Consider the following 16,053-nt stretch of genomic DNA (forward strand, 5'->3'; position numbering starts at 1 on the left):
TTTTCATGCGCAGTATGCCACAAAGCCGTTGCTAAAATCATCTGCCTATCTACCCTCGCATACACCGGGACTTATCCGGCGATTACAACACAGAACCGGTGAGGCAAATGTCTCCTGGTTACAGCCGTAATCCCGTAGTCGTGGATCTGACATTACTTATCTGACCCCCCGTGGTTACCTGAATACACATTGAGGATAGGTGTCATAGAAAGCTGAATGTAGCTCCTTTAGCTTGAGGAAACATTCTTCTTTCCCGAGCCATTTTGATACGTGGGAAATCCGAATTTCCATTTTGCTTCCTCAGCCACAGATGAAAGAGAGCAACACAAGAGTGGATGTCGTTTCAAGAAAGTGCGCTTGAATCAGATAATCGATGCCGACCGCCTGAGGCAATGATTTTTACTTACCCCACCAAGGAGGTTCAATTAAACCTTCTTTCTCCCTCAGGAGTGAAGTATCGTTTTTGGCGTATCTGTCTGTCTTTTTGTCTATCTGTCTGTGTTGCTCACATAAGTATACATATGGCTTGAGCATCGCATCTCTGGTTGCTTTGTGTTTACTTGCTATCTACTTTTGAAGTATTTCTACTTTTCCCTTTTAAGTGCAAACAGCCAGTTTGGACCGACGTTTGCTACTTGTTACCTTCATCCTCACCTATTATACGGGTCAACGCAGGACGTTAATCATTAAGACACGGTACATGTACTTTAAGTAGTATACCAGATATAAAACCTGTGGTATCTACAGTGCCTAGCATCAGTATCAAGGGTTCGGTAGAAAGACGTGATGAGAGCCTTCTGGTGGGTGGTTCTAGGATCAATTTCCGCTGTACACTGTGTCCTCCGCACTGCGGGCTGATGAACTCTCGGATTAATGATGAGTTCTGGCCAGCTGTCGCTGTCTTAATTTGTCTTCTTCAGGTTCTTCTCTGGCTCATCAGCAAGATAATCATATAAAGTATATAGCTATATATAGAGTCAGACGTTAGTAGGTCTTCTGGTGAGACCCACGGTAAATATTAAGTTTAAACATCCCCTATATGGCCTTTTGGGCTTACATTTCATGTTAGTCCAGACCCTGTAGCATGTCCCTTTACCACAGTATTCTACTGTGCCATGTTTGGATATAAGAACCGACGAGTTTGAAAAAGGAAGATGTGAGGGCAATAAGAGTGAGTAAACTTGATTTTCATTCAGTATCGCATCACTCGGACGGATAGAGGTACAGGTAATCTGTTCTGTCCCATCTGTGCTTCAGATCAAAGGAAATGTGAGCTCGTATATGTACAGACCAGGGAACATGTATCAATAGAACCGCGTCACTCTGGAACTGTCTTCCAGTGGACACACGGCTACTACAACATGTCTCATGAATAGGTCTGATGTTTAATGTCTTCAGTATGGATATTACCAACCCATTTCCCCGCCCCCTCTCTCATTCAGGACCTATGTCATTTTATCTTCAGACAAAAATGCCTACGTCAAAGCCTGGTCCTCCTGGATTAAGACGTCGATGAGTTTTGCGGGGGAGCTCGAGTTTCTAAACAATTCCAAACCGCGGAAACCAGTTGGATGTGACAGTTGATACCAACCGTCACGCGGTTATGAAACGTGCTCGGCATGACCTAATGCCAAACGTAGTCATCATCATCACCATGGAGACCCACGTCAATCAATGCCGAGCAGGCTGATTCATTGGTCAAATACAGCTCCAGTCTCCGCCCTGCTCATTACATGGCATTCCATTCATTGGTGAATCTAACCGAGATGCACGCACGAGTCATGTTGATTGCTTCGTAACACATAAGAGATTGGGTACGCCAGAGTTAGTGTTCCAGTCTGTATCGTAGTTTGGTGCAGCATGGAGGAACACGTTTTAGCGATGCTTGGCGCTAACCTTACGGAGGGGCTGATGATGTCGAACGGCAGTTGCTCTCTCGGCAACTCGTCCTCCGGTGTCCTCGGGTGCGTAAACTTGACGAGCCTGTGCCCTCAGTGCTTCCCGTCGGTGTACCAGGAGGAGAGCGTGTCGGTCATCACCCGGTGGGTGCTGGGCGGGCTGTACCTGGTCATCATGCTGGTGTGCGGCGTGGGGAACGCGCTGCTGCTGACCGTCCTGGCGCGGTACAGGGAGGCCAGGACAACCACCAACCTGCTGATCGGCAACCTGGCCCTGTCCGACTGGCTGGTGGCCGTGTTCCGCCTGCCCTTCGCCTTCGACTACTACGTGGTGAGGAGCAGGTCTTGGCAGTTCGGCGACTTCATGTGCGGGGCCGTCAACTACCTGAACTCCGTGTCGCTGTACGTGTCCACCCACGCACTGCTGGTCATCGCTGTCGACAGGTAGGCATCACAAAACATCATAGACGTGTTTTCCCTTTTCACTGGAGGCTGTCTCACGGCATATTTTAAGTACCATTGCTGTATCCTTTTCCTTGTCTATCCATGACCTGTACTTTAGCTTAATTGTTAGAGCACAAACGTACAATAAAGGTCTTTCATTCATTCATTGAACATTGTGTAATTAGCGAGGACGACACAGGTCTTTTCAACGCAACCTCAAAGCATTTGCTTGGCCCACGTTTCTTTAACTGCTCGGCTAACTTCCTCAGTGGCACGAACGCCATAGCTTACCGAACTGATTGAGTTGCTAAACTGAACTACGTATAGGATTATATCATAGACATTTTCAGTTACTCAGTTACTGCTATTTGCAATGGATGCCAATGTTATCAGTCCTTTCCACAACGTCTAGTGCAACCCCGTGTATTTTAGTAGCCTCGGAGCCTTTGAATGTATAACGTTATACAGTGCATGTAATACAAATTGGAGATTCTACTTCCCCCACTGGACTTACGTCTTTAAATTTAGAGGAGTAGAATTTGTGAATAAGGGGAAATCTATTTTTGGAGAAGTCTACTCTACCGTCAATAGGAATATTCATATATAAGTCATATACATAAATATGTTGTTGCCCACCACAAATTGCATTTCAATCAACCGCTCTTGGTTTAAATGGATTTTAAGACCATTTTTATGACACCAACGCAAGTCATAACGGACAGACGTTTATTTCCCGCCGACAAAATTTTGGACAAAGCAGCTCATTTTGCATGGAGACAGTGTGGAATAACTTCATATTGCACTTAACATTGCTTCAATACCTCGTACCTATGGGATGTATAGAGCTAGAGCACGCCGTCGCTGTTAGACAAAAGTAGCCCTGATATGGATGCGTTATGCGTCTCTATGTTAAACTGTGCAGACGCCAGCTTAGTGGCCTAATCAAGGTGCGCAAACAGCAGCAGACGGTGGAGGGAATGTTAAGGATTTCTAATTTCGTCTGGTGTAATAACCACTAACAAATGTGAGACCGAAAACGCAGGTGTGTTTTGAAGAGTCGTGTTCTCTGCTGAACACTGCTTTCTTAGGCGGAGCAGTAACGCCATAGAGGAGCCCGTCTTTACATCTCAAATTACAACCATGAGTGGCCGTGCGTCTTGTGGGAATTCCCTGCAGTATCCAACCTACGGGTCATCTTTAGCATCCGTGTGTCGGTCCTGTAGCTGGGTTTGATGTTAAACTCTGTCCAGCCATATTGTTTGCTACAGTTCTAATACCCTTGTCTTGGTACCCTGAACTGTTAAAAGTTGCACATTTCCAAATACATTGTGCTAAAGAACTAGATATTGATATGTATGTAAATATCTCGGGTAGGTTGTTTGTTTGCTTGTTGTTTGTTTGTTTGTTTGCTTGCTTGCTTTTAGTTTGTTTTCTGTAAACTTGCAAGCCAACCCGACCATTCCAGTGTTTTATGAAGAAGGCAATGCACATCGGACGTTTCGTCCATAGTATCTCGATTTCAACAACAGTACTACACGGTCTACCTTATGCTTAGCCTTAGGACATAATTACACGGTTCCCATGCCAAACGGCCGTGTAGCCCCCGGACAGGCTCTTAAGTCGAAAGGGCACCTGTTGTCGTGGTCCTGATTAAAACCCCTTTTACATTCAGAAAAATATCCTTAGCGATAACTCAAATTGGCACTACTGAGGTGTTCTGGCAGGCACCCGAGAAGTTTCGTTCTGTCCAGCTGATGAGCTATATAAAAATGGCTTTGGGACGGGCTGGCCATGGGTCGATTTTCAACTCCCAGTTTTAAAAAAAAATCCAGTTTTTCAAGCATTTCGTAAGCGGTGCCCATTTTTGCAATTATTGTGGTTTGAGCATTGATATTACCGTAAGTAGCAGGCACGATTCACAATTCGATTTACGGCATTCAATAATGACATATGAGAAGCTTTAATTCCCTTATATCTCTGTACCAGCGAGATAACACGATCAGCATTGGCTCCCCACGCGTGCACAGCAATGACGTCACAATCAAACGATGTAAGGGGCTCGATCGCGAGAACGAAGGTTTGCTCTTATTTCGAATTCCTCCAGTTATCAGCCCATGTATCTTAGTGTCTAAATTGCATCTTAGATAATTTTGATGACTGTAATAGTGAACAAGCAAATTTAGAAGTCAAGGAAAATTTTATGTAAAAATTATGCGAATTTCATACAACCAAGCGCACTGTAGTTCTCAATCTCAGTACACAAAGAAACGTACGTCATTATATTTAGATGACGCACAGTTTTTGGTTACAGATAGACGCTAACAAAAGCCTATAGATACTACTATATTGTACTCCATTTCAAAGTGAACGCATACAAATGATGATGATGGCAATAATTGCAGAACGTGGGCCGCGTTCTACGTCAGTCCCAGAGCGGCTGATTGTTACCTCGGCGAAAATGTCACGATGATTGCTTTGTAATAAATAATTAGAATGGCATACTCATGGCGTTCAAATCACGACCTTATTTCCATAATCAAAGAGACAAAATCAAGCAAACCTTACCAAAAACTTTAATATCTCATGTCAGTATGAGCTGGAGGTTTCCCAACTCTTATTCAGATAGTCACCACAACAGTCAGTGCTGCTTAAGTTTGTGGTAAACAAACTCGTGTATCCGCCAACTCAAGGATACAACAAACGTCATAGTGTGACGTGTTGTTATTGTAGCCGGACAATCATACTAAGTAGTGGTTTCGACAGTCCATGTGCAGTTGCCGCAAAAACAGGATGTTATTGTGCGGATGCCACGGCTGTTGGTGTTGGGGCGGTATGACAGATGCGACCTCTTTCAAACCAGTGTGTGTAGGAAATATATGACCATACGCAACGCACATCCACCAATTTTTGCTCTTTTGTAAGCCACCCACCCCCATTCTTCCGCGCGTACTGATTGAGGTTAAAGGCACGACACAGCGTGCACACACAATCACCTTAAATGTCAAGAAGATCCCAACTGTCTGCACGAACAGACTTTCCCTCATAGGGTTAGTAGTTCGCTGTGAAAGTGACGCCACTGGATCTGGTTAGAAACGAGACGAGGTGAATGTCGTTTCTGTGTTTCTATCAATGCGTCAGTCGCTGGTCGGATTGCTACAGATTGAATGCTCTTATAATCTACTTAAGGGGGTCTTTTGAAAAGAGTCTGGACGAGATTTTCTGGTGAGATTAGATTCTGGACCAAGCTGGATCGATGCACACAGAAAGTGGAAATAACAGACTTGATGCGATGTACATGCCGCACTTCCAATTCCAGTCAGGCGCACTTCGTGCTTGCCGTTGTGTATTGCCAGCATGAATGCACCTGTATGTTGAATGGCTGAGTGTTATCGTCGAAGCGTGTGTCGAAGCGTGTGCCGGGTGTTAGAGACTGCAGTGCCCATATAGACCGCCCCCTAAGCCTTTATCTCCAAGCAGATCTTGCAAGACAGTATCAAAGTGTCAAGACAGATTGGCAAGACGAATTGGCCTGCAAGACAGTATCAAATAAGCTAAAGCCTAATTAAAATCTTCGATCTGCTTGGCGAGTACCGCGAGTTCCTAACCCTTCAGGCGTCTGTGTCCTTTTTTCTATACAGTTCTGTTTGCTCCTAATAAACGCCGTCGGTCCAGTCTAATCATCTATACTGAGCCGGTATAACCGCCCTTCTGCATAACACACCGGCCACGCAGGCACGTGGCAAATAGCAGAACGGAGTAACCCATTTCTGCCTAACTTGGGCTGCCGGGAAAGTAAAACGAGATCAACCCATGTGAGTCAACTGTTACTGGCGGCTTTAGTCTACAAATTACTATGGCAGATGTTAGATAGTCCATGGATAGTCCAGTCCTCCACTTCTTTAGCCCCTACAATGTCAGAAGCGTATCGTTCAGAACATTTTTCAAGATCTTAGATTTCTTGTATTTGTACATATTACTTAAGTTAATACATGTACATACACAGTACTTTGGACATCACTTGATGATTTCAATGAAAAGCGGCCAGCAGTCACGGCCCGGGAAACTTATTCAAGGGGCACAGATTTCTGGACATTCAGAAATGCATAACTGTCGACGTCTTGTTTTTTCCCTTTTGCTAGATTCATGGTGGTCAAGCGATCTGGAACCCTGCGCGTCACCAGACGACGTTTGTTTCCGATCTTCTCCACGGTCTGGATCTCGGCTATCGTGCTCGCCGTCCCCTCCGCCGTGTTCTCCAAGACGGCAGAGTTTCTCAACGGCGACATCTTCTGCGCAGTCAGCTACCCCATCTGGCACCGGCCGCTGTACCAAGCGTTCACCCTCTTCCTGTTCGTGGCCGAATACATCGCGCCAGTTTGCCTCATGTGCGCCTGCTACGCCTACATCGGGTACCGCGTCTGCAACCGCCGCTTCCCGGGCCGCCGCAACCAGTCCCAGGACCGGTCCCGCCAGCGGTCCCGCCGCAAGACGGTCCGGCTGGTCGTTCTGGTCGCGGCGTTCATCGTGTGCTGGGGGCCGCTGTACTCCTTCTCCATCATACGGGACTTTTCCTACGACCTGATCTCGCACGTGAGCCACAGCACGGCCATCGTGTACGCACTGGACGGCCTGGCCATGAGTAACAGCGTCATCAGCACGGTGGTGTACGTCTTCGCCAACGACAACGTCATGAAGCATGTCTACAGCCTGCTGGACAGGGTCATCCCGGGCAGACTGCTGAAGCGAGCCGGCAGAGGCAAGCCAAGAGGCCAGAACACAACCACAGCCGTCCCGAGGGGCTGCGTCTTTCCTCCTCCGTCTTCATCCGGCGCTTTTGCACCCATCAGCTTGCGGGGGAGGCAATCAAGGAGCACACCAGAAGTACAGTTCATGACCACCAGCGTGTGAGGGCCGTCGTCCGGACATATTACGTCAAAGAGGGTGGCGTATGGATAAACTATGAACATCTATGACACTTTACAGCCTTAACGAACCGTTTAAGATGTCGGGTTGCTGTGCACCTTATCACATAGCGTCTGCATCATCAGAAGTACAATTCATGACTACCGGCGTGTAGGGACCGTTGTCCGGATATATTACGTGAAAGAGGGCGACGTCAACGTATGGATAAACTCGTTATAGCCTAATGAACCGTTTGACTGAGTTGTCACACCTCAAAACATAACGTCTGAATCATCAGAAAAACAGGCCATGAATACCGGCGTGTAGGGGTCGTTGTCCGGACATACTACGTGAAAAAGGCCCAAGGCGGCGTATGGATAAACTGTGAACATCTATGACACGTTATAGCCTCAATGAATCACTGAAGTTGTTGTGTTGTTATGCACCTTTCCACATAATGCCTGCTTCACCAGTCAAGGTCAGGTGAATGTTTTCAACAGTCATGTTAGTTCTTGACATCTATGTCACTTGTTGTTCTCATATTTGACTCAGGATGAAGAGTAGGCACATGTATATGTGCAGGTAAAGCTGTCAGTGCTGTAGTCTAATTTGGCAAGTATAGTAGTAGTGTAGTTTTTGCTTTCCGTTTATTTCCTTCATTACTTGGAATGTAATATAATGTGCAACAGAGTTTGATGTTTATTCTATCGATGTGAATGTTTATTGTTTTCATACATATAATTCTTGAATGATTATGTTACTGTACCGGTCGTGTCTTCTTGCTTTGTTACGTTGAAGTGTTGGCCTGAGTACATGTAGATTTAGTTTCTGTATTGGATCTGGATCCAATGGTTATTTAATGTTAAAGTATTATATAGACGTATGTATTACTATTGAGGAATGATGTGATAGTGCTTCACAGGATTTGGATGCATTCATGTACTTCTAAAGTTGATTTATATTTAAAGTTTTTTTCCTCACAAGTTCAAACTGACAATACCCAATATCTACACACGGTGTCTTGCGCTATAGTAAAATCGTATGTGGAACAGAAGATTCTGATTGTCATTTGAAACTCCTATCTATTTTGCACGTGCACACTGATGTATATGTTTTAGACTGTATGTTCCAGACTGTATGTGAGACAGCAACAAGAATATATTCAACCGTAAATGTCAAGTGTTTATACCGATCTGCCTTTCTCTGAAGAAGCACTGTGACCGGAGTGAATTGATTGCTGTTGGTTGTCGGTTTGATTTTCCACGAACAGTGTGCGTAATATCAGCTTCGTTGCAGTGTTCATGAAATAAATATAATTATTTTTCTCTTCCATACATGTGGTCAATTTCAAAGAGACTATTCATAAGAGACTGTATCTTATATCTCCCCCCTCTCCGTTTGGACCATATCACAATCAATCTAGAAGAGGATTTGAGCAGTCAAAAAGATTCAAGAAAAAAGAAAGATGTGCTTGCCCTTCATCCGCTCTTGAAAACAACCAATTACAACCGGGACCCAGGCACTTCCATTGACTGGTATTGTAGAGATGACCTTCCCACTGTAATACCTTACATGGCTGAAGATTACATGGACGGCCGTTTGCATGTAAATTGCCCGGGGATATGGCAGATAATTGAAAAGAATTGACATTCGAAGCTTAAGTGGAGAACGAAAGACCCTAGGGGAAGGCGGTTAGATGTAAGGAGCTTTCCAATCAGCATATTGAGTGCACATGAAAACAACAAGTCAGGTTGGAGAAATACATATGGCGGTCTTAAGGTTTGCCACACGCGTCACTTAATGGAAATCGATGGACGTACTGTTGTACCTGCCAACAATGAGACTGAAACAAGGATGTAAACTTTTCGGTTTGATTGCTTAATGGGGATGATACGTTCCAGTATGTCACCTAACCTTACTGGCTGTCGGTCACGAGTTATGATATAACGTTCTTGCGTCACGGCTCTTGTTTTCTTGACAATAGTGATGATACAATGACTTGTCTTTTGTATTGTGAAAACGACCATTGTACATGTACGCCATGCATATGTACGTAAAGAATTGACAAAGCAGAAGAGGTAAAAAGACATACACGCCTACTAAATCTCATGACAATCCATCCATAGCTTCTCGAGTTATCGTGCTAAACCACATCCACACAAACATACACACTCACACAAGGGCGACTCATCAGATACTGGAATGTGACCACTGACACATGTACACGTATGATTAACATTTTAATAACCTTTATTAAGGAGTGAGAGAGAGGCGATACGTGGTTAGGAGTTGTTACGGATGGTGCGTTTGATCCAGCTCACCACACCAGAGACGCGCGTGTACACACCGGGGCGGTTGGGCCGGGCACACCCCTCTCCCCAGCTGGTTAAACCGATCAGCAGGTACTGTCCTCCCGTCAGCCACACCAGCGGGCCGCCGCTATCCCCCTGTGTACGGGTCACGTTTTCATGGTTATAACTTTACACACTGCAGTTGCCAATCAAGCATCATGTTTTAGAGATGTCATCTGTATACTTTTTTTTTCATTGTTATACCCCTTTAGTCTTTGACTGAATCCGCTCCATAAGTAGCCTCTACCAGGCTTCAGAGGCTGCTGGAAAGAGTAGAAATTGGCCAAACAGAGACAACATGCCAGGGAGTTCGTCCGCTGAAGGAGTACAGTTTTCATTGATCGAGCTAACTCCCTCGGCATGTTATCTGTCTATCTGGCCAATATTAATTTCTACTCTTTCCAGCCACCTGTGAAGCCTGGTAGAGACTATCTACTCTATAGGCCTATTTCTTGAATGATCGACACTTTTCATTTCTAATTTTCACGTTATTTTGTCCCCCTGCTTTTTTAAAGCTGGTTTCCATCAAGTCGCGACTAAAAAGACAACTTACGACGCAGTCTATATGTGACATCGCAAATTTCCCATTCTGATTCTGTAAACATGCGGTGGTGTTATTTTAACAGAGATGTTCCATTCCACTTCAATTGTTCGCGCCTGTTATTACCTTTTATAAATTTTAATGTTGATCCCGCATTGCCCTCAAATGCAAGATGGATCACTTTATTTTGAAGGGTATCAAAGTCGATATCTGTCGTCTAGACAAAAAATCATTACCGTCTGATGGTACAGCGGGCTCGCTTCATCCGAGAGAGAAAAGCTAAACCGGTTTAATGCTTGAATAAATGGATCATCGCAAAGACATCTCCGTGCGCGCATGCGAGAGATGGCATCGGCGTTTCGCGTTTCGTAACATACGTACACATAAACGGTCGTTGAGATTTAAAACGGTCGATGCCATATTACCCATCATTTAAAGAGCAACAATTCAATAAGAAATGTATGTCAGTTTAACGTGAAAAAATGATGAAGAAAGTGCAAAACTCATGGTTCAACCCGGATCAAAAAGCTCAATCCTAAAACGCACACGAAACGAAACTTATTAGGGTTCTAGTTCTAGTATATGCCATCCACCGTTGCAAAGGGCAACCACCGTTTAGGAGACGGAAAATAGCGTCGGCAATAAGTCGTTGTTTGTGCGGTATGCAGCCACGCGTGAACATGGCTGAGCTTCTGTGGATATAGGCTTGCTAAGAGTGGCTTACCTGGCACGAGTCGACTCCTCCAGCCGTGTAGCCGGCACAGATCTCCGAGTCAAAGTCCAGCCAACCGGGATACGAGCTGGAGCAGTCCGAGTCACTCACTATCGGCACGTCCGCTTCCTGCAGCTGATTGGATAGATAACCGCCTACAGGGAATGGTGAGTTGAACTTTGCTCAGATGTGGGACTTGCATGAGAGATATTGCAATATGCTGGAGCTTACTCACCCCGTACGTTTCATCCCCGTGCCTCTGAACACAAACCTCTGTGGTCTTGTGTTTATCATTCTATAGCGATGATTACATGTGGATAGACGTTCGCACTGGTTGCAAGAGGTACAAAAAATCTGATAGAAAGCCATTTTCAAAAGTAAAGTAGTTCACGCGCGAAGGTCGCAGATATTCAAATTTACGTTTGTATCAATTTTACCTATCTATATATCTATATATCTATATATCTATATATCTATATATCTATATATCTATATATCTATATATGTATATATCTATATATCTATATATGTATATATCTATATATATATCTATATATATCTATATCTATCTATATCTATCTATATCTATATCTCTATCTCTCTCTCTCTCTCTCTCTCTCTATATATATATATATATATATATATATATATATATATATATATATATATATATAGATATAGATATAGATATAGATAAATATATAGATATATATATATATAGATATATAGATATATATATATACTCGTAGGGGAGTTATAATGTTGAGGGATATATTTGCGCCTTTTCTCGCTGTCGGACGTTCATGTACCTTCCGAAGTTGCTCCCCAGCCCGTTATGGTGCAAACCGTCCCCGGGGGCACAACCGTGGAAGACTCGGGCAGGCAAACAGCTCGGATGTACGGGGTGAAGCGAACACTTTTCCTCAACTTCAGAAGAGCTGTGGGGGCGGACAAAAAAAAAGATTTCACAGATTTCTAGAGCCCTCGAAAGCAGGTATCACGTGCACACAGAGATACACATTCTACGAAAAGAGTTATTTCGTTTCATTCCCGTATTCAATATTGCTACTGACAACGGCACCCTAGGCCTACCAGAATCCTACTACTGTCTGTAGGGCAATTTAAAATGCGTCAGAATCAAAACCACCTTTGAATCAACTGAATAAAGCTTACCGACGTCATAGGCGAACCCGTATTTTGGGTGAATGAAGACTTTTTTGGCCCGAATCGTGCGTTCTGTGCCATCATTGCTGGAACGGCTGCTTTCTCCCAATGTTACGTAGGGTCTGTCTCCACTGCAATATAAACCATGCCAGGGGTAAATCACAATCAAGAGGGCCTGCATGCCCTTTTCGTAAGGCGTAATCAGGCCGTTTTAGACTTCGTAATTCGTAGGCAGCCTCCGCAAAAATCAACGTAATTCGTAATAGGACATTAGCCGCAAATCGTAAAGTCGTAATCAGCTCTGAGACTTTAACGTAATTCGTAATAGGCGGCGAACATTTTACGTAATTCGTAATCACTACCCCCCCCCCTTGCAGGCCCTCCATCAATACCTAATCTTGACTCCGGAACAGGGAAAATATGCACGTGATATAATCTATGAAATGATCTTCCTGTTTCGAGCTCTGCATGTACGGAATGTACTCCTATGCATGGAAGTGAAAGACTTATTTATCTGTCTCCAACAGAAACATGGTAACATCATGCAACACCTTTCATGTACTGTAGAACCTCTGAAAAGCTATCCCTCCAGTCTTTCTCTCGCAATCACGCCCCAAGGTAACCATAGACCATAGGCATAGGTTAACTACATGTGGCTCATAGAAAACCGTTTGGATGTACTTCAAATTGCTTTAGCTACGCAATTAAGTCGTTCTATACACTGTGCGCCTCGGGCCAAAGGCTACCTCTGAAATGCATGAACTCCAAACGGGATACTGATCGATATTGCAATCAGTTTACCAGTTAGATCTGTACAAATGTTTTCGGGGTGGGAGGAGGGTGTTATTTTCCAATAGATCATTATCATCATTATGATTTTTATCATTATGTACCAATGACTACATAATGAGCCGATTTTTTTGTATAATTCCATTCGTGCGGCGTATGTTTGGTAAAATGATATCGTATTTTGTGAGCTGATTTACATTATTCACTTCCTGAAATTATCATCTATTGAAATTTATTAGTTAGGTGATTTTTAAAACATGAATCCAGGGAAAATGCATGGACTATATTACTCACTCATCCACGCAGTGCGCTGCTGTCACCACCCACTGTGGGTGCACTAGGGCACCGCCGCAGAAATGGAAATCACTGTGAGCCAGGTAGCGGAGGGATACCTAGAGTAAACAAAAACAAACAAACAAGTTCAAGTAACAAGCTGCTCCCAGTACACAGTAGGCAAACACTAAGAGCTCAATGAATAGTTTCCTCGGGTTGGTATACGCTATCCATACACTAAGAGCTTTCAGCAACATCGGTTTAGATAAATTACTATTTACTCTTCTTTTTGCGCTTTTGCTTCAGTGATAACGAAGTCGACAAGAGAGGTAGGTACCTGCCATGGCCACGCCCCGTGGTTTGCGTCATTTCCGCCGACGATGCGATCCCCAGGGGCAGTACGCGCGACCGCAGGAATACCACATCTCGGATCTAACGTGTTGATTTCAAAAGACACATTGTTAACTAAGATCACAAAACCCACTCATTATGCAGAATTACGCGGGGGTATTCATTATCCACTTCAGTCAAACCTTATGATAGCAAGCGTAGTAGTGAAGTATAAGTTTTTCTAGACAGCAGTTGTCTGTTCCCTGTATGTTATCATATTATACCGTATAGAATCTTTGACTCTGTAAACCAATTAGCCTTCGGGCATGATTTTGCAAATAAAGACATTTACAGAGTAGATCTCATACAGCCTCCATTCTTCCAGACACAAACGTAGACTTGACACAGGAAACTGTCTTATTGCCGTGGTTTCAAACTCATCTTACAGAATCATCAATGATCGACTTCTTCCATCTCCAAGTGTTCCAATTTGAACTCGGTCTAGCGAAAGAGGTTTTTCATAATACAGACGAAGCTCGGCGACTAGGTGTTGGTGGGTAACTTAATTAAGTAGCATCATGTTGGCATGTTTAACAAACATGTAAAGCCTGTATAGGTAGGTCCTAACCTGGGTGCCATTCTTGCTAGTTTATAGATTCTTACGCTTACTGGGACTTCGAATTCAGTTGGTGGAGGGAAGAATGTGTGTGTCCGGGAGGAACCCCGGTAGACAAAATACTATCACCGACACGGTGCCCAGGCTAGGTAGAGGCATATGCTCCGCGTGTCAAAATCACGCTCACACGATGGCGCTAGAGTACTATATAAGGACATAACAGGTTCGATATGAAGTTAACCGATGGACTGGAAGACTGACTGACAGTATAGCATATAGTATAGTATAGTATAGTATAGTATAGTATAGTATAGTATAGTATAGTATAGTATAGTATAGTATAGTATAGTATAGTATAGTATAGTATAGTATAGTATAGTATAGTATAGTATTGTATAGTATAGTATAGTATGGTCACACATGCATACACACACGGGGGTTTCAAAGTAATACAACTCTATCCTGTGATCCCTCAACCTTACATAGTGGGGGCGAAAGGCTGAGATTTTATGGCTTAAACATTGGTAATCTCACCCGGTGCGCCTACAGGACCAGGGCCGGCCACGGCGATGGAACACAGCACTGTCAGAGCAGCAGAGAACGACATCGTTCGGCCATGTAACCAATATTCCAACAGAATAAAACAGCTCTCGACGACGGATGTCTTCACTACTAACTGAGGAATTGTCTTGGGCGGCGCGGTACTGGAGGATACATGTGCTATCCACCTGTGTCAGTAACTAGACCTTCTCACCTGGTCAGTTAATTATCTACATTAATTCTAATCTATTTATGTGTTGATGAATTTGTTATATGGTTGTGACTGTGGTCTGCGTGTTTGAACCTGTTCGATATCAGCTTTTCAAGTGTAAGAATGAATCACCCAAAAGTTATCCAAAACACACATATGTACTGTATGTATCATTCACAGTGCGTGGGGCCGTAATAAACCAAAACACTCTCCAAGATTTAGAAATACAAATAGACTGTGTATATGTATCTGTTCGTCTTGTCTTGTTTTGTTGTGACCTATACTAAGGGTGGCGAAATGCCCAATAAACATAAAGGTCGTCATTCATTCCTCTATTTTATAACGATCATCTTGAAAGTTCATGATTGTCATTTTGAATCCGGTTGTTGCATAAATTGCAGGACTGTCGGATAAATTGTAGGACTGCCGGGCCTGATTGGAAAAGGAAACAAGACTGGCAACGAAAACATACATTGCCATGGCGACGGTGGTTGCTGTTAGGGTTATTGTTTGCGTGGCACTGCCATCATTTCATGATTTTGAGGAAGACTTGGTACTTGGACTTTGGTCTAGACAGATACAGTACACTCCTCCCCTGAGCGCATAGTGAACGAGCCCCGGGGTCACAGAAAGTAGGACCATCTGGGGCAGACAGGTCTTCAGGGTTCCAGGTATGTGGGCATAGATGTGGGTCAGAGAAATGCCTGTGGACATTCCGCATGCCTGTGGACATTCCGCATGCCTGTGGACAAAAATGCCTATACAATTCCTAGAATTCTTATTATATCTATTTAGAAATAGTAGCAATGTCGCCTGTAGAGCAGAATTAGGTAGATGCTTGGTCCAAATGGGCACAACCTCACACTCCCTTCAAATGGATGCTCTCCTCTTACAGCAAAGCCTTCCAACAAATACCCGTAGACTAACTTTATTGCAACGTGTTAAAGACATACCGGTATTAGATCACAATGGATACTCCTCTTTGTGGCATTAGCATTCCGAATCAACATTGTGACCCTGAACATGTTGGGGGAAATGCTGAGAAGGACTCTGACTTACAGATATACACATGTCTTCTTCAGTTTACAAGAGAGAAGTCAAACCCTTCAGACATAGTTTTAGACATACATGTAGCTATAATTTTAGACAAATACCTTTCATTTGTAGATTTTAGTTATTTTATATACTGCTCTTCTTTTATGTTTGTAACTGGCAATTAGCCTCCGGGGCCGGGGCATGAACAGGAATGTGAATCAGCATGTGTCTGCTCAGTTTGTGAATC

At 43.8% G+C, this 16,053-nt stretch overlaps 2 protein-coding genes across 2 annotated transcripts; one reads left to right on the forward strand and one right to left on the reverse strand.

Annotated features, from left to right (window-relative positions):
• The first annotated feature begins 1,845 nt into the window (after positions 1–1,845).
• LOC109483214 (prokineticin receptor 2-like) lies at positions 1,846–8,491 on the forward strand. The gene is made up of 2 exons (XM_019786196.1): positions 1,846–2,342; positions 6,482–8,491. The coding sequence occupies exons 1-2, from the start codon at positions 1,861–1,863 to the stop codon at positions 7,248–7,250; spliced, it is 1,251 nt and encodes a 416-aa protein (XP_019641755.1). The 5' UTR covers positions 1,846–1,860; the 3' UTR covers positions 7,251–8,491.
• Positions 8,492–9,507: 1,016 nt separating this feature from the next.
• On the reverse strand, positions 9,508–14,725 carry LOC109483225 (trypsin-1-like). Its single transcript, XM_019786206.1, has 7 exons — positions 14,555–14,725; positions 13,412–13,506; positions 13,096–13,193; positions 12,022–12,143; positions 11,658–11,786; positions 10,861–11,003; positions 9,508–9,691 (listed from the first exon to the last, which is right to left on the reverse strand). The coding sequence occupies exons 1-7, from the start codon at positions 14,625–14,627 to the stop codon at positions 9,527–9,529; spliced, it is 825 nt and encodes a 274-aa protein (XP_019641765.1). The 5' UTR covers positions 14,628–14,725; the 3' UTR covers positions 9,508–9,526.
• Positions 14,726–16,053: the final 1,328 nt, after the last annotated feature.

This window comes from Branchiostoma belcheri, unplaced genomic scaffold (assembly GCF_001625305.1).
Source record: "Branchiostoma belcheri isolate BF01 breed outbred unplaced genomic scaffold, Haploidv18h27 scaffold11, whole genome shotgun sequence".
NCBI lineage: Eukaryota > Metazoa > Chordata > Leptocardii > Amphioxiformes > Branchiostomatidae > Branchiostoma > Branchiostoma belcheri.